The sequence below is a fragment of the Phocoena phocoena genome, chromosome 8 (genome assembly GCF_963924675.1).
Source record: "Phocoena phocoena chromosome 8, mPhoPho1.1, whole genome shotgun sequence".
Classification (NCBI taxonomy): Eukaryota; Metazoa; Chordata; class Mammalia; order Artiodactyla; family Phocoenidae; genus Phocoena; species Phocoena phocoena.
This window is the reverse complement of record NC_089226.1, coordinates 14,697,291-14,720,730: the sequence shown is the minus strand read 5'-3', so window position 1 is coordinate 14,720,730 and position 23,440 is coordinate 14,697,291. Positions and strand designations below refer to the sequence as shown.

Here is a 23,440-nt window from a genome sequence, read left to right as displayed (position 1 = left end):
GTGCGTGGGCTTCTCATCACGGTGGCTTCTCTTGTAGAGCACGGGCTCTAGGCGCACAGGCTTCTGTAGCTGTGGCACACGGGCTCAGTAGTTGTGGCTTGTGGGCTCTAGAACGCAGGCTCAGTAGTTGTGGCGCACGGACTTAGTTGCTTCGCGGCATGTGGGATCTTCCCAGACCAGGGCTTGAATCCGTGTCCCCTGCATTGGCAGGTGGATTCTTAACCACTGCACCACCAGGGAAGCCCCAAGCCATATTTAATATAATTAAAGGCATACTGATCTATTGGGTAATTCTTTGCCCACTAGGATTCTGTAGGGAAGATAGTGTTGCTACTATTGGCATTTTGGAATACAATTAATTATGAGTACAAAGAATAAAACTTTTGGTTTTTAAAATGTGGTAGATTTTATAGCCAGGGATTTCAGAATTCTGTATTTAAAATGTTTCCTGATATAACTCAATAGCAAAAAATATAAACAGTCCAATTTAAAAATGGGCACAGGATCTGAATAAACATTTTTCCAAAGACAACATACAGATGGCCAACAGGTACATTAAAAGGTGCCCTAATCTATGAAAAAAAACCCATCACTAATTGGGGAAATGTAAATCAAAACCACCTCACTCCTCTTAGAATGGCTATTATCAAAAAGACAAGAAATAACAAGTGTTGGCAAGGATGTGGAGAAAAGGGAATTCTTGTGCACTGTTGCTGGGATTGTAAATTGGTGCAGGCACTATGGAAACTAGAATGGAGATTCCTAAAAAAAATAAATATAGAACTACCATATGATTCAGCAATTCCACTTCTGGGTATTTATCCAAAGAAAACAAAAACACTAATTCAAGAAGATATATGCACCCCCATGTTCATTGCATCAGTATACAATAACCAAGATGTGAAAACATCCTAAATGTCCATCAACGGATGAATAAAGAAAACGATGTAATTACACACAGGCACGCACATACATGCGCACACACATGAATATTATTCAGCCATAAATAAAAAAGAAATATTGCCATTTGCAACAACAGGTGGACAGTGGTTGGACCTTGAGGGCGTTATGCTGAGGGATATAAGTCAGAAAGACGAATACCATATGATCTCACTTATGTGGAATATTTAAAAAAAAAACAAAAAACAAGCTGATAGATACAGAGAATAGATTGGTGGTTGCCAGAGGCAGGGGGTGGGGGGGATGGACAAAATAGGTGAAGGGTTTCAAAAGGTACAAATTTCCAGTTATAAAATAAAGAATCCATGGGGATGCAATGAACAGCATGGTGACCGTAGTTAACAGTACTGTATTGTGTATTTCAAAGTTGTTAAGAAAGTCGATCGTAATAATTCTTATCACAAGAAAAAAATTTGTAGCTATGTATGGTGACAGACGTTAACTAGATTTATTGTGGTGATCATATAACAATGACAATATATAATATATATATTATATATATAATATATATATATTGTTATATAACAATAACAATATATAAATATCGAATCATTATGTTGTGCACCTGAAACTAATATGTCAATGATACCTTAATTAAAAAAAAAAGATGTTGCCTGATTTGAGATGTTCACTAATTAGATAGTTAACTTGTTTAACACCCCAAATTATCCTCCTCTTGGTTACATTTATCATGTGTACTTGGTTTTCTCTTAAAGAGAGCATTGTAACTGTTAACGACTTACATCTTCTGGCAGATGAACTCCCAGCCAGCCCAGATGACTCAGATAATAGTGTGTCAGAGAGCCTGGATGAATTTGATTACTCTGTGGCTGAGATTAGCCGCTCATTCCGTTCACAGCAGGAAATATGTGAGCAACTCAACATCAATCACATGATCCAAAGGATCTTCCTCATCACTCTGGACAACAGTGAGTTACATCTTTGCAGCTAGTGTATTTATTACTCTGCCCTTCCTGCTTGGGCTAGGGACTTGCTCCTAGAAACTTATTGTATCTGATGGCTAAACAAGCCCATCATACTCCCTGGAACACAGGGTTTATATTTCAAGGAAGCTTTTAATGTGACCTAAAGCAGAATTTTGACACAGCTACAACTTTCATTTCTGTGTTGATACTGACTGGGCCATGTAGCTACTGCCTTTACTACCTTAAAAGGGAAATGGGAATGGTAGCTAAATCCATTTTCTTCTCAGAGGTGACCTAAACATTTAGATGAAAGCCCCAAGAAGGGTCAGATAGTGTTTCCCCTCTGTGCCCTATCTGTAGTTAAACCCCAGAATTAGTGCTGATGTCTGGGATTTACTCTTTAAATGTCATGATGTTAGATTTATAACAAAGCACATACTCTTCGAGGGGTAAAAATGATTTAAATCTTTAGGTACTGCTCTGTGTGGCAAGATCATTCTGATATTACCTGAGTCAAACTTGGGGTTCAAGAGAAATGCCATCAAGATCAGTTGTCTGTATAAGACAGAAGCATTATCCTTAACTTACCAGATTAAAACCATTTGCTAGGTGACCCAAGCCTGAAAAGTGGGAATGGCATCCCCAGCCGTTGTGTGTATTTGGAAGAAATGGCAGTAGACCTGGAAGATCAAGACTGGCTTGATATGAACAACGTAGAGCAGGTACCATTCTTACATTCCTTACATGTGGCTTCAGGAAAAATTAGCCTTGCAGCTGAACTCTGCTCACCTTTCTCCAACCATGGCTTTGCTTAGCTCCATCTCTTATATTGTTTGTGGTGTTCCTCTTTTGGAATCTTCTCATCTACCATGGTCCCATGTCCAAATCTACCCATCCTTTAAGACCTAGTTAAAATGCCATCCTGTTTACAAAGTTTTGCCAAGTAGGAGTTATTTTCTCCTCTGGGCTCTGGCAGTAATCTCCATGCATCTCTTATGGGAATTGTCTCTTTCTGTCTCATGTCTTGGCTTCTTTATGAGCCTGTCTTCTCTCTCCCATAGACACTAATATTTATCAAGGCCAAGGTCCATCTCTTTTTTTTTTTTTTTTTTTTTTTTTTTTTGTGGTACGCGGGCCTCTCACTGTTGTGGCCTCTCCTGCCACGGAGCACAGGCTCCGGGCGCACAGGCTCAGCGGCCATGGCTCACGGGCCCAGCCGCTCCGCGGCATGTGGGATCTTCCCGGACCGGGACACGAACCCGTGTCCCCTGCATCGGCAGGCGGGCTCTCAACCACTGCGCCACCAGGGAAGCCCCATCTCTTTTTTTATATCTTTTCCAAAATCAAAACAATGCATTTTACCTTGCAGATGCCTAATTAACATTAAAGGAATAAAAGTTTGATAGGGAAGACTTGACAACTTGTAGTTTAACTTCATAGTTGGGTTGGCCAAAACGTTTATTCGGGTTTTTCTGTACAGTGGTGTGGGAAAACCCAAACGAACTTTTTGGCCAACCCAGTACATTTAAACTGTGTTTATATAAGTCTGAGTGAGGTCAGCAATGACGCAGAGTAGTAGATTTCACATATGAGTTTAATCTCCAATTCTCCACACCATTCAACAAATATTCTTTTAATGCTTACTCTGTGCTAGGGGCTATGCTAGACACTTAAGCTTGCTTTAGGATAACTACATAAACAATTAAATTTGTATATGTAATATTTTCTAAAGTAATGGTACACTGAGCCCTTTTTCCCCCGTTTGTTCTACGTTCTGTGATTCTTATAATAACCTGTGTCAAAATTATCTTTTTTATCTTAATGTTCTAAAATAGACTTTGCAGTGGTCAGGGGAGACAAACTAGGAGTTTGGGATTAAGAGATACACACTGCTACATATAAAATAGATAAACAACAGGGACCAACTATATAGCACAGGGAACTATATTCAATGTCTTATAATAACCTATAATGGAAAAGAATCTGAAAAAGAACAGCTATATATGTGTGTGTAACTGAATCACTTTGCTGGACACTTGAAACTAACACAACATTGTAAATCAACTATACTTCAATAAAAATACATCAAAAAAATTTAAAAATGAATTAACTTTGCAATGATTTAGTATTTTTGTTTATTTGTCTTTCTTAATAGGCCGTCTTCACTCGCTTATTACTTCAAGATCCAGGCAACCACTTGATTAACATGACCTCTTCTACAACGTTGAATCTCTCTGCTGATCGAGATGCAGGGGAGAGGCACATTTTTTGTTACCTTTATTCCTGTTTCCAAAGAGCCAAGGAAGAGGTAAAAGAATAATCCGTATTGAGTACTCTATTGTCCTCTTGGGTATGACTTTAACACATAAGCCAGAGAGTTGGATCAATGTCTTTTTTTTTTTTTGGCTGTGCTGTGCAGCATGCGGGATCTTCCCCAACCAAGGATCGAACCCACACCCCCTGCAGTGGAAGCACAGAGTCTTAACCACTGGACCACCAGGGAAGTCCCAAGATCAGTGTCTATTATTTCAATTTATATACATCATATTATATCTGGAACTGGATATCAGAGGCACTGTTAGTTTATCTTCTAAAGTTTTAGTCTCTCCTTTCTGTGGCTTGGGGTCTACCCCTTTCCTCAATTAACAAGTGCCTCCTATTATTCTCTCTACAAACGTCTTAATATATCACACCCTTATTAAAAAAAGGTCTGATAAATTCATTTCCACTAAGGTATATATAACAGCGTAGATTAAGCTTGATCACTTCCAGCATTAGAATTTCTAACAGTTAGGTGATTCCTTAAACCAAAGAATGAACTCTCGTGGCTTTTCAAGCATCCACAGGAAAGCACTACTGTTTTGGGACACAATGTCTTTTCCCTTCTATTTGCTGTATCTGTCCTTGTGCCAGGTCACAGAGCTAGACTCTTCCCTCTCTTCATTGCTGTTTCCAGATTACCAAAGTTCCAGAGAACCTGCTACCCTTTGCGGTGCAGTGCAGGAACCTCACTGTGTCCAATACCCGAACAGTTCTCCTCACCCCTGAGATCTATGTTGACCAAAACATCCACGAGCAACTGGTAGATTTGATGTTGGAAGCCATCCTAGGAGGCCGTGAGTACATAAGCAACATCTATGAGCTTCTACATTTGATTTCCAAGTGTAACATTCCTCTAATTGCATTAGAAAGCCTCAGAGCCACTATGGTTCCAGCGTAAATTAAGGAAGAGAGCTCACACCTTGACCTTTGAGGTTGAATACCAATAGAATTATCAAAAGTATCAGAAGAGTAAAGAGCTGTGTGTAGAGGCGTCTAAAAATTCTTATGGCCTCCTCTCTCTCTTGTCTTCTGTCAGATTTTGAAGGTGTAACTGAGTTTCTGGATGAGGTCATCGAAGCCTTGATACTGGATGAGGAAGTTCGAACATTTCCAGAAGTCATGATTCCAGTGTTTGATATTTTATTGGGCCGAATAAAAGATCTAGAACTCTGCCAGATCCCGTTGTATGCATATCTGGACATTCTTCTGTATTTCACTAAGCAAAAGGATATGGCAAAGGTAGGTCTGAAAGCTCATATATATTCAGTTGAGTTGGAAGCTTAATACTCTATGCTTCCCTATCCTGAGGGCAGTGTAATATTACCTATGGAATAAGAGAAAGATACATTGGTTGTTGTATAATCTTAACTCTTTGAGGCCCTCTCATCCCATCATTTATCTCATCATACAGACAAATAACTAGGCTTGTCTTTTCCTACAGGTTTTTGTAGAATACATTCAGCCCAAGGATCCTAGTAATGGGCAGATGTACCAGAAGACCTTGCTGGGAGTAATCCTGAATATCTCCTGCTTATTAAAGACTCCGGGTGTAGTAGAAAATCATGGCTACTTCCTGAATCCATCTCGTTCCAGTCCCCAGGAGATCAAAGTACAAGAGGCCAACATTCACCAGGTGGAGCTGTTTACCGGTGTATCCCGGCCCCCTGGTCTTAGATTAAGTATCGTTTCCTCAGAAAGCAGATGCAGATAAGGCTGCTTGAGCCTCTTTGGGAAAGCAGATCAATCTGGTTGGCTGTCTACCATAATCATGTATGGAAATGGCCCTCTTTTTAGCAGGCGCTAAGAGCAGAGCACAAACCTTTGTGTGGTTTAAGAGTGAGCTGCTGCTCTTCTTTGCCCTGTGCTGTAGCACAGCTACCTGCTCTCAATCCTCATTTTTCTCACCAAGCTATTTCTTATAACTTCAGCTCCTAAAATCTTCTGACTGAACTCCAGCTTAAAAGCCAAATTATTTTCCTTTTCCTCCTTCTACTTATGTCCTCTCTTTTTGGGCTTAGCATAAATTATGGTAGAAGTCTGGCCAACATATGACAATAAATGGTTGAATTGGGGGCAGTTTAAATCTCCCATCATCACAACTTTCTAAAGCAGGGGTTGGCAAATTATACCAGTGGCCAAATCCAGCCTGCCGCCCGTTTTTGTAAATAGGATTATTGAACTCAGCCATGCCCATGTGTATATGTATTGTTCATGGCTTGATTTCATGCCACAGTGGTAGAGTTGAATAGTTGCTACAGAGACCATATGGCATGCAAAGCCAAAAATATTTATCATCTGGCCCTCTGCAGAAAAAGTTTACCATCCCCTACTCTAAAGCTATGTAAATGCTACCTGCAGTTTGGCAGCTCATCAGGAAATCTCTTAAAAGTTCCCAGAAAAAAAAAAATTTTTTTTTTTAATCAGAAATGGTGGCGTAAGGCACAGGGAGAGTGAGGGAGAGGATTAGGATTCGTGTATTTTTGGAAATTGCCAGTGGCTAAGATTTGAGAGTAACAAATATTAGGATTGTGAAACTGGAATGTTCTGTGGTTGTGTTTTCTGGTTAAACAGTTCATGGCTCGGTTCCATGAAAAGATCTACCAGATGTTGAAGAACTTACTCCAGCTCTCTCCAGAAACCAAACACTGTATCTTGTCCTGGCTTGGAAACTGTTTGCATGCAAATGCAGGCCGCACCAAGATTTGGGCCAATCAGATGCCAGAAATCTTCTTCCAAATGTATGCCTCGGATGCCTTCTTTCTGAATTTGGGTGCTGCTCTCCTGAAGTTATGCCAGCCATTTTGCAAACCCAGATCCTCTCGGCTCCTCACCTTTAATCCCACTTACTGTGCCCTGAAGGAGTTGAATGATGAAGAACGAAAAATAAAAAATGTACACATGAGAGGTAAGGGGGAGCTGGTCTTGTCAAAACAGTGTGTGCGTAACATCTAAGCCGTTCACTTCTATATCCTTTTTCACAGAGGTCCCTCTTTCTCAAAGAAGATGAGACGAAAAGAAAAGCTATTATGAGTTTTAAAAAAGCAAGCTTTTTAAAACTGTTATTTTTTAGATGTTATCCTTTAATGAGACCTTCTCTCTGAATTTGGCAGACTTGGATATTCGCTCATTCATTCATTCATTATGAAAATGAATAAAGTACATTCCCTGTCCTTTTTGAACTCAAAGTCTCCACAGGAAGGCAGATATGTTAACAGATCATCATAATATGGTCTAGGGCTAATCTACAGGAGCACAGAGGAGGGAGTAAATGATTAATTCTACAGAAGCTGGAGGTCTTCGTAGCTGAGTCCTGAAAAATGAGTTGGGTTTATCAAGCAAAGGAGCAAAGGAGGCCCTTTATGTAGAGGGAAAAACAAGTATGAAGGTACACAGCTGTGAAATGTCTTAACTAAGGAACAGTGAGAAGCTCAATGTGGCTGGAACAAGGGGTAGATGGGGGAAGGGGTATGGGAATTGGCAGGAAATATTAGCCTAGGGAGGAAGAATATTGGGGAAAACTCAAATAATACAGAGAAGTGAAAAGAAGAAGATAAATCACTCTTAATTCTACCACTCAAAACGAATCACTCGATCTTGATGTATTTCCTCCCAGTTGTATAACTCTTCTAATTATAAAAGTAACATGCTGGGCTTCCCTGGTGGCGCAGTGGTTGGGGGTCCGCCTGCCGATGCAGGGGACGCGGGTTCGTGCCCCGGTCCGGGAAGATCCCACATGCCGCGGAGCGGCTGGACCCGTGAGCCATGGCCGCTGAGCCTGCGCATCCGGAGCCTGTGCTCCGCAACGGGAGAGGCCACAACAGTGAGAGGCCCGCGTACCGCAGAGAAGAAAGAAAAAAAAAAAAAAAAGTAACATGCTCAAAAGCAAATAATCTTAAATACAGAAAAGCACAGAATAGATACAAATGGATCTATTATCTATCCCCTGGAAGAATCTACAGTGCTATCATTCCTTTTAATTGTTGGTGATTTCGTGATCAAGCTAAAGAGATTTAACTGCATTTCTATAGACTGAGAAGCCAAATTACATTTTTAGAGAAGAGAGTAGGAATGTGAGAAGATGTGTTTTTAAGAAGATATTACTTAATTCACTAATAGGGTGGAAGTTGAACTAGAATAAGGGGACACTGGAGCCAAGATAGATGTCTCTGGCAAGCCATTTACTCTTCCTTTTAATTTCTTTGAGGTTTGGACAAAGAAACCTGTTTGATCCCAGCTGTGCAGGAGCCAAAGTTTCCCCAGAACTACAACCTTGTAACAGAAAACCTTGTCCTGACAGAGTACACCTTGTACTTGGGATTTCACAGGTAACTCCTCGGATGTCATTAGGAGAGAACTGCTTGGTTGTGTTGATAACCAGAAGGTTGAAAGTACGTCTTACAGATAACAATCTCACTTTATTCTGAAGGCTGACATTAGGATCTAGTAGGAAAAGGGCATTATATGCATTTATTTGTGTCTACATGAAGTGGCTTTATCCATATAACTTGAATTTATTTTTAATTTTTGACCTGTTAAACTTTTTAAAATTAAAGATACACTAGTATTTTTCTCTAAACTTGCAAATTTTTAAATCACTATCTTCCTTTTGTCATCTGCTAAAGTGGAATTGTTTTCATTTAACATTTCACATTCTGCTCTTGAATTTTCATTACTTATTATTCCTGATGAAAAAAGAGAAAGCTTTATTCTATGGTATAGAGACAAAATTGACAAAATTAAATGTTTATAAGGTATTTCAATAAGATCAGTAGGAACATAAAAATCTATGTATCAAAGATAAGGAGGATTCTGGAAGTGTAAAGATTTGAGAGCTAAAGTGTATGACTTCCAAAAATTGTCTGGTTCTGGCTAACCGTATGTCATTCTATGATTTTTTTTTCCCTCTGATTTAGCTGACTGTGACAAGTATAAATAAGGGGAGAAAATAGCTACTCACTCACAGTCTATAGGAAGGTATATTGAAGACAGCAGTTTTTAATGCCTTTTCAGGATACTTAAACTGACACAGCATTTTTCAAAACTCAGCAAATTTTTGGAAAAATGAAATTATATCTTTATTAGAGACATTTTCCATCCCTATCATTGACATTTTAAGTGAGACATTTAGCATGTGTTTAACCTGTTCAACCACCTGGATTTAAACACAAAAATGAACGTCATCTAGTTTCCCAGTATTGGCTAGCTAACCCTAGACGTTATCCACAAGGCCAAGAATGACTTTGGACTGTACACATAGACACAACTATCTATAACATTGAATTATGGGTCTTCCTTTCATTAGAGAACATTTAGCTGACCCTTTTTGAAGAATCATTTAATTTTATATTGAGCATCAAGAGGACTGGAAGCTGCTCTTAGGCTGCATCATAGGTGGCTACTGGTTGATATGTGGTCATTAGTAATCTAGACTCCTTTCTCACCAGCTTTAGTTCTCTACTAACCATGGAAAGACTGTCCATATAATCACATCCAGGTACAATCATTGCACTTGTGTGGTGTCAAACTACCCTGCTGGGCTTCTTGTACTTTGCCTGATCGTTATATATTGTACATAATAAAAGCCCAATCTACACCCTGCTCAACCGAGCCATTCTATGGATGGTGCATTTCAGCCGAAGACAACTAATCTATGTAATTAGATTCAATTCTTGAATACTTGGTAACATTTTCCCGGTGCTATGCCCCCACCTATGTCCTGTCAATAACTTTTGTGATTGCCTTCTGTGTCATCACAACTGCAGCTCCCTACATCCTAAAAGGGAATAATAGAATAAATAAGTGAGGATTTGGTTTTCAAAAATGGTCTGTAAGGGAGGATGGGAGGGAGGTGCAAGAGGGAGGGGATATGGGGATATATGTATACGTATAGCTGATTCACTTTGCTATACAGCAGAAATTAACATTGTAAAGCAATTATACTCCAACAAAGATGTTAAAATTTAAAAAAAAAAAAAAAAAAAGGTCTGTACTCAACTGTCCCTATATGAGCCTCCTGACCCAGTCTTTTCTGCTCTCTTGGGGGCAGGTTGCATGATCAGATGGTAAAAATCAACCAAAATCTGCATCGGCTGCAGGTAGCCTGGCGGGATGCTCAGCAAAGTTCTAGCCCGGCTGCTGACAACCTCCGTGAGCAGTTTGAACGACTGATGACCGTCTATCTTTCTACTAAGACTGCCATGACTGAGCCGCAAATGCTGCAGAACTGCCTAAATTTGCAGGTGTCCATGGCCGTTCTCCTAGTTCAACTGGCCATAGGCAATGAAGGCTCACAGCCGAGAGAGCTAACTTTTCCTTTGCCAGATGGCTACAGTTCTTTGGCTTACGTGCCAGGTAAGCAGGCTCTCCCTTGGGAGCTTCCTATTTATAGCCATCTAAGTTTAACTGGGTCACGTTGGAAGTTTAATCCTCAAAATATCCTTCCTTAGTTATCATTCAGCTGTTTTTGGAGAAACAACTCAAACTTGTAGGTAATGTCTGTTGGCTGAAGCCTGGGGGAACTGATAGCTTGTTCCTCAGCATTGTGTCGCCACTGCTGTGCAGATAAGAAAATAGTCTTCAAAGGACGAAGTGCAGTCAGGGTTTTCAGAGCTGTTAGTTTCTATCATTACTGTTGTTTGTCATTCAACTTACAGATTTATTTGTCTAACCCACCCCCCTGTGCTATTCTTTGGAAAAATAAAATCATCTCCTCTTGGTTAACCCAGAAGTGAGATTGTGTATGTATGTATGTTGGTGAGGGGCCGGCAGAAACTGTCCGTCAAAATCAAGTTACATGTTCTTGATCACTGTACTGGTCATCTGTTGCTGAGTCTCAAATTACCCCGAAACATAGCAACTTAACACAACAGACATTATCACACACAGTTTCCACGGGTCAGTGATCCAGGAGTAGCTTAGCTGCATGGTTCCGACTCTGGTCCTTCGTGAGGTTGCAGCCAGACTGTCCACCAGTGCCATGGGAATCTGAAGACTCGATCAGAGCTGGAGGATCTGCTTACAAGCCTAGTCGTGTGGTTGTGGCAAACCTCAGTTGCTTGCTGGCTTCTTTTCCAGGCCACACAGGACTCTCCTTAGTACTGCTAATGGTATGGCAGGTGGCTTCCCTCAGAGCAGGGAACCAAAATGGAAGCTGTAGGCTTCTATAACCTAATTATGGAGATGACATGCCATCACTTCTCTGTGCCCCATAGTGTGTCTTCTACCCTGGAATAGTATAGGAGGAGATATACAAGGGCATAAATACTAGAAGGCAAAGACCAGTGGAGGACCCCAGAGAGTGAAGACCATAGTCATCTAATGTATTCATTTCTATTCAAGATTCTTTTTCATCTAAAGGGTTATTTTGACACACAGTTAACCTTGAGTGTGGAAGTATATGCCTACCAGTATACTTTCTTAAACTGCACTGGTGTGTTAACATTTTATGTCTCTACTATTCTGTTTACTTGGATAAAAATTAAAATTGACTTACATTCAAAGGAGATTCTATATTAATTTATCATCATTTCTAGTACCTACAAGACATTTGGCGTTTTTTTAACCTTCACTAAGTAGAGTAAAAGGCAGGAATTTAAATATTGCATAATACAAAGGGTCAGATGTTTGGCTAATTCCAGTGAATATTTTCTTTCTCAGAATTTTTTGCAGATAACTTGGGTGATTTCCTCATTTTTCTCCGCCGCTTTGCCGATGACATCTTGGAGACATCAGCAGATTCCCTGGAACATGTCCTTCATTTTATCACCATTTTCACTGGAAGCATAGAAAGGTGAAGTGCTGAAAGCGTGGCTCTGTCACAGTTTAGAGCTGCAAAACATTCAGAAGACTTCTAAACCAAGAAATAAACGAGCCTGAATCATAAGGGGTTGCCTTCAGAAGTTGTGTTAACATTAATGAATCACCTGACTACCCTTATGGGTAGCCCAAAATCCCACACTTGAGAGGCATAATAAACAAAGGACTTTGCCCACAGAGAATTTGAACCTGCATATAAGGTACCTGATGGGAATTTCACTGCTAGTCCCTGGTTAAAATAGTTACCTTAATGCCAGAGACCTTGCCAGGTGCTAATGATCTTCTAATGTATGATAACAAAGTTTGCTCTTAAAATTCTAAGTTGGATGAGCAGTAAACTTGGGTAAATGCTCTCTGATCTCAAGTCTTAGCATTCATAGCTTCTAGTCCTCCTTCCCAAAGGAAGATGCTCATTGACCTGTAGAGTTGCTTCTCTGATTTTTTGGTGGTAGGCCAAAGGAAACAGTATGTATGTAAGTGAGAATTTGCTGCACAAAGAAGAGACCCACAATCCCCTGAGCCGTGTCAGTGAGACGTAGGTAGAAGCCAGTCCTTCACTGAACTGAGCAGACCTAATGAAAAATCGTAAGTCAACAAGTATGAGGCGCACATGGTATGCATTATAAGTAACGTGGAATAATTATATCCTGGCCCTTAGCCTCACAAAGCTTGGAAAGGCAAGTTTATCCCAGATGAAGCTGTCAGAGAATAGTAAGTCGTGCATTGTTATAGAGAGGTAAACAGAATGGCAGAGCATTAAATAGAAACTGTACTCATCCTCGTAATTGATAAGCTGTGATCCTAAAGAGCTGAATGGTACACTCTGCATATCCCCCAGAAATTGACCGACGTAAAACTGCGGAGTCGTGTTTTCTCCTGTAACTCTCTGTACAGATGATATATGATGTTTTGACTCCTCGTATGGAGAGGATAGTTATAAATTTGGGAGTTAAATTTTCTGCCTGCTCAGTTTGCTTTCTGCCGTATTCATAGGATGAAGAATCCCCACCTAAGGGCCAAACTCGCTGAGGTGTTGGAAGCAGTGATGCCCCACATGGATCAGACCCCAAATCCCTTGGTATCCAGTGTGTTCCACCGGAAACGTGTGTTCTGCAACTTTCCCTATGCATCCCACCTTGCAGAAGCTCTAATCAAGGTCTTTGTGGACATTGAGTTTACAGGTAAAGCAGTCTAGAACCAAGAAACTGATCGCTGATCAGTTTTTAAATGTCAGGAAAATAATCATAAGTCATTATTTATTGAATACCTACCATGTGCTACCCTTGATGCTAAGTGCTTTTTTCACATTGTTTCCTTAATATGTCACCATCTGGAAAGTTTTACTCTATTATCCCCATTTACCTATGAAGACATGGATGCTCAAAAAGATTAAATTATTTGTTTATGTCATACAATTAAGTGGTAGAATCAGGTCTCTCTCACCTTAAAAAAGAAAAACGCATACTGTTAACAACTTTACTATAATTTTTGATAGAATCATACTCAAATAAATTAGGCTGTCCAGTTAAAACCCCAGGTCTTTATTTTTCTCTGCCTCAAAATTACAGAATGGTGGATAATGAGACAGTGTGCCGATTGAGATATTCTTTTGTCTTATCCAGACAGTCTAACCCTCGTACAGTTTAATTGTTAGATTAAGAATAACAGCAGGCTACATTCCCTTTCTCTCATGCCCTTTTGAGCGGTAACCCTGAGATGCTATGTCTGAGTAAACAGTGCCCCCTCTCAACCAGTAAACAAGATATGCAAATCAGTTACTTAAGACCCCTTTTAAAGGGGATGTCCTACCAGCCAGTGATAAATACAATTAACATTAAAGAGACATTTAACACTTTACTGACTGTTTTTCCATATTTGAATTTTGACTTTGTTACTTGCTCACCTCTGAGACTTAGTTTCCTCATTTGTAAAAGGGGTTGAAGTGATGGTTGAGGCAGTGTATGTAAATCTTTATAACATATAAGAAGTTGCACAATAAATCATTGCAGTTATCTCATTATACAGCCACTATGACCCTTTGGTTGTAATATTAGAGGGCGTATTATAATTCCTGTTTTATTTTCTGAGGAAGTGGGAGTTGAGAAAGAGTAAGAGACTTGCATTAAGTGGAGCCAGAAGGAAAACCTAAGTCTCCTGACTCCAAATCCCATGCCCCTCCTTTATTATATGACCCAACCTGTAGAGCTCTGGTGGTACCGCTGGCATGTCAAAAGCAGTATAAGCCTCAGATTTTTAGCTCCTGGCCTGATTTTTTAGAGTAACCAAGAACCAGTTGGCCACACAGTTGGGATGTTATCCATGAAGAATGTGGGGATGACTTTTAGTAGCCCATCCTGCACGTGGCCGGCACTGCCACAATGGCCAGCTCAGAGGCCTCATTCAAAGTCTGATAAGTAGTCTACGTTTGGATGTGGAAGCATTTGTTTCCCTTGGCTTTTATTTTGCAGCTCAGTCCTTGTCCTTTTCCGAGTACTGTATCGTTTATATGTCCCCCTCTTGTTCTGTCGGTAAGGAGATAAGCAAACACTTGATTATGACTCTAGGCCTTCATAAACTCCCGCGGCAGGTCTTGCCGGTAGCCTTGACACATTCAGAATTTTTATAAAATGGCTACACATAAACATAAGCTCTTGCCTTTTCTCTGATAGCACCACCTTTGTTGATGTTTTGCTCTTGCCTTACTCCAGGAGACCCCCATCAGTTTGAGCAGAAGTTTAATTACCGCCGCCCCATGTATCCCATCCTCAGGTACATGTGGGGAACAGATACCTATCGAGAGAGCATTAAGGTGAGAATGTTTTTGGTGAAACCAAAATTGAGTTATCTCAGTTTTGCTCCACATAAGCCCCAATGGGTTGTGATTCATTACTAAAATGTTTTTTTCTTGGGCTGGGACTTACAGGATTTGGCTGACTATGCCTCTAAGAATTTAGAAGCCATGAATCCCCCACTTTTCCTCCGCTTTCTTAACCTGCTAATGAACGATGCCATCTTCCTTTTGGATGAAGCCATACAGGTAAAAAAAAAAAAAAAAAACAGATTTAACTGCCCTTATACCATCATACATACTTTTTACCTCTTAGTCATAATAGAGCAATCCTTATGCTAGCAGTCCCCTAGTACCAGTCTTGGACACCAGAAATTTGCAAGTAGTAATGTACCACCAACCTTGCTCTTGTAGAGTTTGATAGGTATTGTTCCATTAGAGACCAAGACCAAGGGCCTTATGAGCTAGGATGATATTCTGGCAGACAGTGGAAAAGAAAGTGTGAAAGGCCAAACTAAGGTACACTGGCAGAACTAATCAGTCTAGCACTACAGAAGGAAATCAGAGGATCTTCGTTCAGTTAGTGACTTTCAGCTTTCTTCCATCCCAAGACATCAGTAACAGTGACTGACCAAGGCAATGATTCTTAGCCCTCTTTCCTAAAAGATTCTGACTTTTATACCACTATTTGGAAAAAAATCTCTGGTTTGAGTTATTTTTTCACATAAAGACTCCAAGTCATCAGTACTCTTCATCTGTCCACTGCCTCCCAAATCTTTAGCTATATCTGAAACATGAGTTTTACAAAGTATACACCTGGGGGTCTCTCAGTTCCTTCAGCTCAACCCTCCCTTGTGGAGCTGCTTATTGCTCCTATAAAAACTTCCCTTATCTGCGACAGGTGTAAGATAGGGCAGTGACCCAAAGGGAGACAAAGCAGGTAAATCATGAGGGTAGCCTGTTGGATAACCCACACACTCCTCGTATTGATTAGCAATCTCCCAGTAACTTGTATTTAATTTGTGAGCAAATGTTCCTGCTTTGTTCATAATCCCATACTTGAAGATTTTAGATCTGTTGCCTTAGAAAACAAGTCCTGTAATAAATAGACGTTTCTAAGGAACAGCTATGTGACAGAATGACACAAACGGCGTTTTCATGGGACTGTAAGTTTAACATGCTTGCTACAACAGCAAGAATGGTGAGAGGTAGAGGGTTTTAAATATTTATGGTTCTCCTTCCAGACATTTTGCATATTTGATAGAGCTTTGTTTTTTGATAAGCAGTTTTGGGGGGTGGTTTTTTTTTCATCTTTCATCTTTCTTTTCCCTGTAGCCTGTTTGCTTTTACCAATATTTCATATACTATTTATCCTCATTTCTATTTCATAGACTATAATATTTCCAGGGGAATTACCCATAAGTCTACCCAGGCTGAAACAATTTTTCCCACAATTTCTTTTTTATCTTTTTTTCGTCTTTTTTTTTTTTTTTTTTTTTAAGTCTGTGCCTTGCGGCATGCAGGATTCTTAGTTCCCCGACCAGGGATCGAACCCATGTCCCCTGCTTTGGGAGCGTGGAGTCTTAGCCACTGGACCGCGAGGGAAGTCTCCCCACGATTTCTTTTTAAACTTCAGCCCTGTGCTGAGAAATAAAGCCTCATGTCTCTTAGGTAATCTGTGGTTTTCCCAGCTTAGTAGACTAGATTTTAAATAGGACCTCTTAAATATCATCTTCCCTTCAATACACTTTGTTCCCTGATACCTTCCACCTCTTGTTTCTGTAGTATTTGAGCAAGATAAAAATTCAACAAATTGAGAAGGACCGAGGTGAATGGGACAGTCTGACTCCAGAAGCCCGCCGAGAGAAGGAGGCTGGCCTACAGATGTTTGGACAGCTGGCACGTTTCCATAACATCATGTCCAATGAAACAATTGGTACCCTTGCCTTTCTGACATCAGGTAAGGATACAACACACTGCTTTCCCAAAACATGCAGTGGTTAAGATCTGCTTCATTTGAGCGATCAGCCCACTGAGACTCTGGTGACAGTATCCTCCTCCACAGTCTGAGAGGAAGTGAATCACTAGAAAAGCTTCAAAAAGAATGATGTTGTCCATTGTTGACATGGGAATGAGGAAATGGTCATCCTCACACAGCTGCCAGAAAGCATAAGTTAGTATCATTTTTCTTGAGGACACAACTTACCCGTATCAGTGTAGCTGGGGGTGTTTGTGTTACCTGAAAAAAATATTCTTGAGCTCTGGTTAAATGTGGTAGATCAAACAGAGATATTTATCTCTACTCCCTCTAGAGCTTCACTGTCCAGTTCAGTAGTCACTCGCCACATGTGGCTCTCAAGCATTTAAACTTTGGCTAGTCGGAATTGAGATGTGATATAAGTAGAAAATACACACTGCAAGACTTGGTATTTAAAAACAAAGTAAAACCTTTCATTAATAATTTTTATATTGATTATATATGAAATGACAACCAAGGATCACCAGACATTTGAGGAAATCCTCTAATGTGAAACACAGATAATAGATGAAAACTCTTTAAAACAGGGGTCCCCAACCCCCAGGCCGCGGACCAGTATCGGTCCACAGCCTGTTAGGAACAGGGCCGCACAGCAGGAGGTGAGCGGCGGGCGAGTGAGCGAAGCGTCATCTGCCGCTCCCCATTGCTCCCCATCACTCGCATTACCGCCTGAACCATCACCCCACCCCCACCCCCGGTCCGTGGAAAAATTGTCTTACACGAAACTGGTCCCTAGTGCCAAAAAGGTTGGGGACTGCTGCTTTAAAATATCTTTATAATCTCAGAGGTATGAGAGAAGATACAGCATACATAAAACAGAAACAAAGAGGCAACACAAGGGATTATGCAAAGAACAAGAAGGAGCTCTTGGATTTTGCAAATAAAACTTCAGAAATTTTGAAAAGTCAGTAGAAGGGTTAGAAGATAAATTCAAGGAACTCTTCCATGAAAGTAGAACAGAAAAAGAGATGGAAATTAGAAGAGGAAACAAGAAAATAAAGGATCAATCTAGGAAGTGTCAAAAGAGAAAAATGAAAGGACGTTATCAAAGAAATAATACCCCCCAAATTCCCCAAAACTAAGTCTAAATTAAAAGGAGCCACCAAGTACCCAGCGCAGGGAATTTTTAAACCCCCACACTAAGGTATATCATTGCGGCATTTCAGAAAATCAGGGTATCTAAAAGTTTCCAGAGAAAAATCAGGTCATGTACAATAGTTTAAACATCTTTGAATTTCACAGCACTGACGTTTGAAGCTGGAACACAGTCCTGATGGAAAATATCTTTTCAGCCTAGAATCTTACTGCCCACCAAACCATTTTACCCTGTTTGAGGGTAAAATGTAAGGACATCTTCAGATGTGAAGGTATCAGATTTACTTCCGGTGTACCCTTTTTTGAGAAGGTACAAAAGGATAAATATACTCCATCAAAATGAAGGAGGAAAGTGGAATCCTGTAAGAGAGATGCAAAGGAAGTTCCCAGGCTGATGATAGAGGTAGCTTGTATGACCACCACACCATAGGCGTATAAAACAAGGAGTCCAGATTGGAGTGAGGAATGGAAGCTTCCAGAAAGAACATCTCCAAAAACTATTTTTGAGAGTTTCACATTTCTGGTGGAGAGTTTAGAAAGATTTAATGATAGGTACTCTGAAAATAAGCGGGAAAAAAAAGTATTAAAAAGTATATATAGGGGCTTCCCTGGTGGCACAGTGGTTGAGAGTCCGCCTGCCGATGCAGGGGATGTGGGTTCATGCCCCGGTCCGGGAAGATCCCACATGCCACGGAGCAGCTAAGCCCGTGAGCCATGGCCACTGAGCCTGCACATCCAGAGCCTGTGCTCCGCAACGGGAGAGGCCACAACAGTGAGAGGCCCACGTACCGCAAAAAAAAAAAAAAGTATAGGGGCTTCCCTGGTGGCATAGTGGTTGAGAGTCCGGCTGCCAATGCAGGGGACACGGGTTCGTGCCCCGGTCCGGGAAGATCCCACGTGCTGTGGAGCAGCTAAGCCCGTGCACCACAACTACTAAGCCGGCGCTGTAGAGCCCGCGAGCCACAACTCCTGAGCTCACGTGCCACAACTACTGAAGCCCGCACATGTAGAGCCCATGCTCCGCAGCAAGAGAAGCCACTACAATAAGAAGCCCGTGCATCACAACGAAGAGAAGCCCCTGCTTGCTGCAACTAGAGAAAGCCCGTGTGCAGCAACAAAGACCCATGCAGCCAAAAATAGTAATAAATTAAAAAAAATTTTTTAATTAAAATGTATATTATTTTAAAAATAAATAAAAATAAAAAGTTTATATTACTTTATATATATAATCATTAGAATACCATGTGGCTCTGCTGTATATGATATTTATATAATCTTAATGACAAAGTCTAAATTATTTCACCAAAGATTTGTTTATATATTAGGGGAATTTGTATTTGGGGAAGAGGGACAGAAATGAGAGCTAAACTCTCATCAGTAGTAGAGTCAACAGATAATGACTAAAATTGAAAAATTAAGAGCCAGCAGTACTAAGTAAGCCTTATACTACTTGGCTTGTTGCACTTGGTATTTATTTATTTATTCATTCATTCATTCATGCTGTGACCTACAAATTTGTTGGAAGAAGTAATGTCTACAAGGTATGTACACAGTGAAGTTCATCAGTTAGTGAAATGCTTATAATAAGAAAAAATTGAAAACAATAGTAATGTCCAGCAATAAAGATAGAGTAAATAAATAACTCATGGTGCAGTCACACATTAGAAAACTATGTGGCCATTAAAAAGGGTATGAGGACTTCCCTGGTGGCGCAGTGGTTGAGAGTCCGCCTGCCGATGCAGGGGACACGGGTTCGTGCCCCGGTCCAGGAGGATCCCACATGCCGTGGAGCGGCTGGGCCCGTGAGCCATGGCCGCTGAGCCTGTGCGTCCGGAGCCTGTGCTCCGCAACGGGAGAGGCCACAACAGTAAGAGGCCCGCGTACCGCAAAAAAAAAAAAAAAAAGGTATGAATCGTCACTATCCTATAGAACTTTATGTGATGGAAATGTTCTATAAATCTGAACTGTCCAATACTATAGATACTAGCCACATGTGGCCATTGAACACTTGAAATGTGGGTAGTGTATCTGAAAAACTGAATTTTTTACTTAATTTTAATTAATTTAAATAGTCACATGTGGCCAGTGGCTACCATGTTGGACAGCACAGGAACCTATATTTACTGAAATGGTAAGGTATTTACGATATCATTAATGAAAAAAGTAAGTTACAGAATGTGTACAACATGATAATCATTTTGTTTTATAAATGTATATGTATGTAAATAAGGACAGGAAAACTAGAAGGATATGTTAGCAAAATGTTAACAGTGTTTACATCTGAGTAGTAGTTTTTATATTTTGTTTGTTTGCTGTTCCTTGTCTAATATTTTCTAATATTAGAAAATGTAATGAAAATGCAATGAAAATGTATTTAAAAAAATAGCAGTCCCCAGAGGTCTCCAAGTAAAACTCTAAGACATTGTAAGTTGAAGATTGCTAATGGATTGAGTTTTCACAGACTTTGGCTTTTTTTCCAGAGATCAAATCCCTCTTTGTGCATCCTTTCCTGGCTGAGCGCATCATCTCCATGCTGAACTACTTCCTGCAGCACCTGGTTGGCCCCAAGATGGGGGCCTTAAAAGTCAAGGACTTCAGTGAATTTGACTTCAAACCCCAGCAGCTCGTTTCAGATATCTGCACCATCTACTTAAATCTTGGGTACCTGAGATTTAATTGGGCAGGCCAGAGGCCTTGCTCATGTTTTAACTGGGGGTTTTGACAATGGAATGACTAGCTGGTAATTATGTGGAAATAGAAAGGAAATGGTTTGTTTCTAGTTGGCTGATGAAGGAATCTTCTATAGTTTTAAATAATGAGATTTTGTACGACCTATGGGACGTTATTTGGAATTTCCAACATTCTGCCTTGATCTGTGCAAAGATAAACTTTACTGATCCATTGTTTGGAAAAGCAGTATATTTTTAAGGTCATGGGATACTTGATAAGACTTCCTTCCTAAAAATTAGAAGAAATCATTCTATATCAAAAGAACATTCATGGTATATAAGTGATGGGGAACTTTGTTCCTCAACCCATCCGTTTTTGCCCTCTTTGACCTATCCTCTGATGCTCAGTTTCTTTCTGATGCTGACCTTCTAGGGATGAGGAGAATTTCTGTGCCACTGTGCCCAAGGATGGACGTTCCTATTCCCCAACTCTCTTTGCACAGACAGTCCGAGTCCTGAAGAAAATAAATAAGCCTGGGAATATGATTGTGGCTTTCAGCAACTTAGCAGAGAGAATCAAGGTAAGGAGGAGGATAATTTGCTTATTAACATGTTCAATAAAAACTATGTCAATTCAGCCGTTCTGCTTTTTTACCCAATTTGAGGGGGGAAAAGAGTATTGGGTTGAGAAAATATAAATAGCTGATTCTTCCTGATTAGTCAATAGCTAAAGCTACCATATTCTTTAATAGTACTACTCTTTTCAATATGAGGGTGAGAACAGAAAAATAATTTAAGAAGCTTCTACTGAAAAGAATTTACAGATTTTTAATAGGCTGTTTTTATGAAAACTTCTCTGTACAGTGTTACCAATAGACTTGAAAATCTACGATATTTATACAGAACTTTTTAGAATACAATTCAAGATTAGTAGCTTTTAGTCATTGATTTTTATTGATTTTTCTCTGTTCTCTCTATTTGTAGTTGGTAGTTGGCTTATATAGGAATGGCCATACATTTTAAAGATTAAAATACTGTGTTGTACTCAGCTAATCCCTTTCGTTGGAGCAGCTTCATTTGCATTTATGAAGAAGGAAAAATTATGGCACGGAGTCTAATGGAAAAGCTTCCTAATTGACAACAGTCTTCCCTTCATTGAGTTACTTATTTATTGAATTGGGCTTCATCTTTGCCTAGAGCTTAGGCAGATGGATCGCTGAGGAACTAAAGTTCAAGCAGATGTTGAAGCCACTTTTAAATTCCCATACCTGTTTGTACCTAAAACCGGAAACTGCTTTTCATACACAGACTGCAGGGGTAACTCTGTAATTATACAAATAATAACCCCCTCCAACCCCCACCCCTTACAGCCGGGTTGTTGTCAGAAGGATGGATGTTGAGCGTGGTGTGGTTTTTTTCCCTGTTAACATTTAGATCCATTTCTGGCCATGGTTGCTAGCAGCTGAGCCAAACTGAAGATTCAGAGTTGGGGCTGAATGTTAAATTTGCTCCTATAGTATCCATATTGGCTTGTTTAGAACATAAAGCTGAGAATTGTTACTGTCGCCATAAAGGGTTACTAACAATAACCCTTGAAGATTAAGGTATAGTCATTGAGCATTTTGAGTTCAGCTGCTTCTGTGATTTCCCCGTAACTGCCCGGTATTTGTGCTCAGTCTCTAGCAGACCTCCAGCAACAGGAAGAGGAGACCTATGCAGATGCCTGTGATGAGTTTCTGGATCCCATCATGAGCACACTGATGTCTGACCCTGTGGTGCTGCCGTCTTCCAGAGTCACTGTGGATAGATCCACCATTGCCAGACATTTGCTCAGGTAAGCCAGCCCCCAAAAGCAGCCTCAAGAGTACAGGTGTACATTTGTCTGCTATCATCTTTTTCTCCCAGTACAGTTCTGTGCACCTAATAGGTACTCCACGTTGTTGGTTTATTAACGTATTGTGTTGAGGAGGCATTTTGGTAGAAGTATATCACTTGATTGTTAAGGATTTCAACATCCAAAACAAGACACCTGTTGAGAAATGCTGGAGCTAACTTTACCTCTTCCTTCCTCGAGGAAATAATTTCTATCAATTATAAAATATGTCAACCTTGGGCTTCCCTGGTGGCGTAGTGGTTGAGAGTCTGCCTGCCGATGCAGGGGACACGGGTTCGTGCCCCGGTCCAGGAAGATCCCACATGCCGCGGGGCGGCTGGGCCCGTGAGCCATGGCCGCTGAGCCTGCGCGTCCAGAGCCTGTGCTCCGCAACGGGAGAGGCCACAACAGTGAGACGCCCGCGTACCGCAAAAAAAAAAAAAAAAAGTCAACCTGGAGTATAAGTTGACTTGAAATTGTTTTAATTTTACTTTAGTTGTAAAAATATAAAAGACAGATTGAAAAAAAAATTCAGGTTTTACACTCATCGTATGGGTTTACCCACATTGTGCTGCAGCTGTTGGACTCAGCCATGGTGACTACAAGTTTTCCCCAGCCTGCCTACTCTAAGTGCAGCATTAGACACAAATGGGTACTGAGAGACTCTGCCTATTTAAAATGAAGTTATATAAGTTGACCCAGATCTAGGGAAATGATGTTTTTTAAATATTGGAAAAAAGGATGTTCTACTTGATGGTATTTGGTATTAAGCACTCGCTATATGCATGATGCTGTGCTGGGTAGTATGTTTTTTCCAAAGTGTCAGTGAGAGTTTATATTTTTATCGTGGCTTGAGAATACAGAGAGAAGGTATATCATCTTACCTATGAGAAAGCCATAATCTGCATTTACTTGAAGAGCAATCAGCTAGCTAAATCGAGTGTCAGCCTACAA

The 23,440-nt window shown here is 40.4% G+C and overlaps 1 protein-coding gene across 2 annotated transcripts in view; it reads left to right on the top strand.

Moving 5' to 3' along the window:
* The window catches only part of UBE4A (ubiquitination factor E4A), a 32,888-nt gene that overhangs the window by 8,880 nt on the left and 568 nt on the right, over positions 1–23,440 (top strand). The window contains exons 3-19 of one of the 2 annotated variants that reach the window (XM_065881434.1): positions 1,716–1,889; positions 2,496–2,608; positions 4,042–4,194; positions 4,843–5,002; positions 5,245–5,447; positions 5,650–5,841; positions 6,780–7,113; positions 8,413–8,533; positions 10,255–10,559; positions 11,865–11,997; positions 13,017–13,204; positions 14,732–14,832; positions 14,947–15,060; positions 16,597–16,771; positions 20,425–20,605; positions 21,047–21,194; positions 22,290–22,447. In XM_065881434.1, coding sequence (XP_065737506.1) covers positions 1,716–1,889; positions 2,496–2,608; positions 4,042–4,194; positions 4,843–5,002; positions 5,245–5,447; positions 5,650–5,841; positions 6,780–7,113; positions 8,413–8,533; positions 10,255–10,559; positions 11,865–11,997; positions 13,017–13,204; positions 14,732–14,832; positions 14,947–15,060; positions 16,597–16,771; positions 20,425–20,605; positions 21,047–21,194; positions 22,290–22,447 — 2,953 coding nt within the window. Of the gene's footprint in view, positions 1–1,715; positions 1,890–2,495; positions 2,609–4,041; positions 4,195–4,842; positions 5,051–5,244; positions 5,448–5,649; positions 5,842–6,779; positions 7,114–8,412; positions 8,534–10,254; positions 10,560–11,864; positions 11,998–13,016; positions 13,205–14,731; positions 14,833–14,946; positions 15,061–16,596; positions 16,772–20,424; positions 20,606–21,046; positions 21,195–22,289; positions 22,448–23,440 lie in introns of both variants that reach the window. The other variant, XM_065881433.1, reaches the window with a different exon arrangement.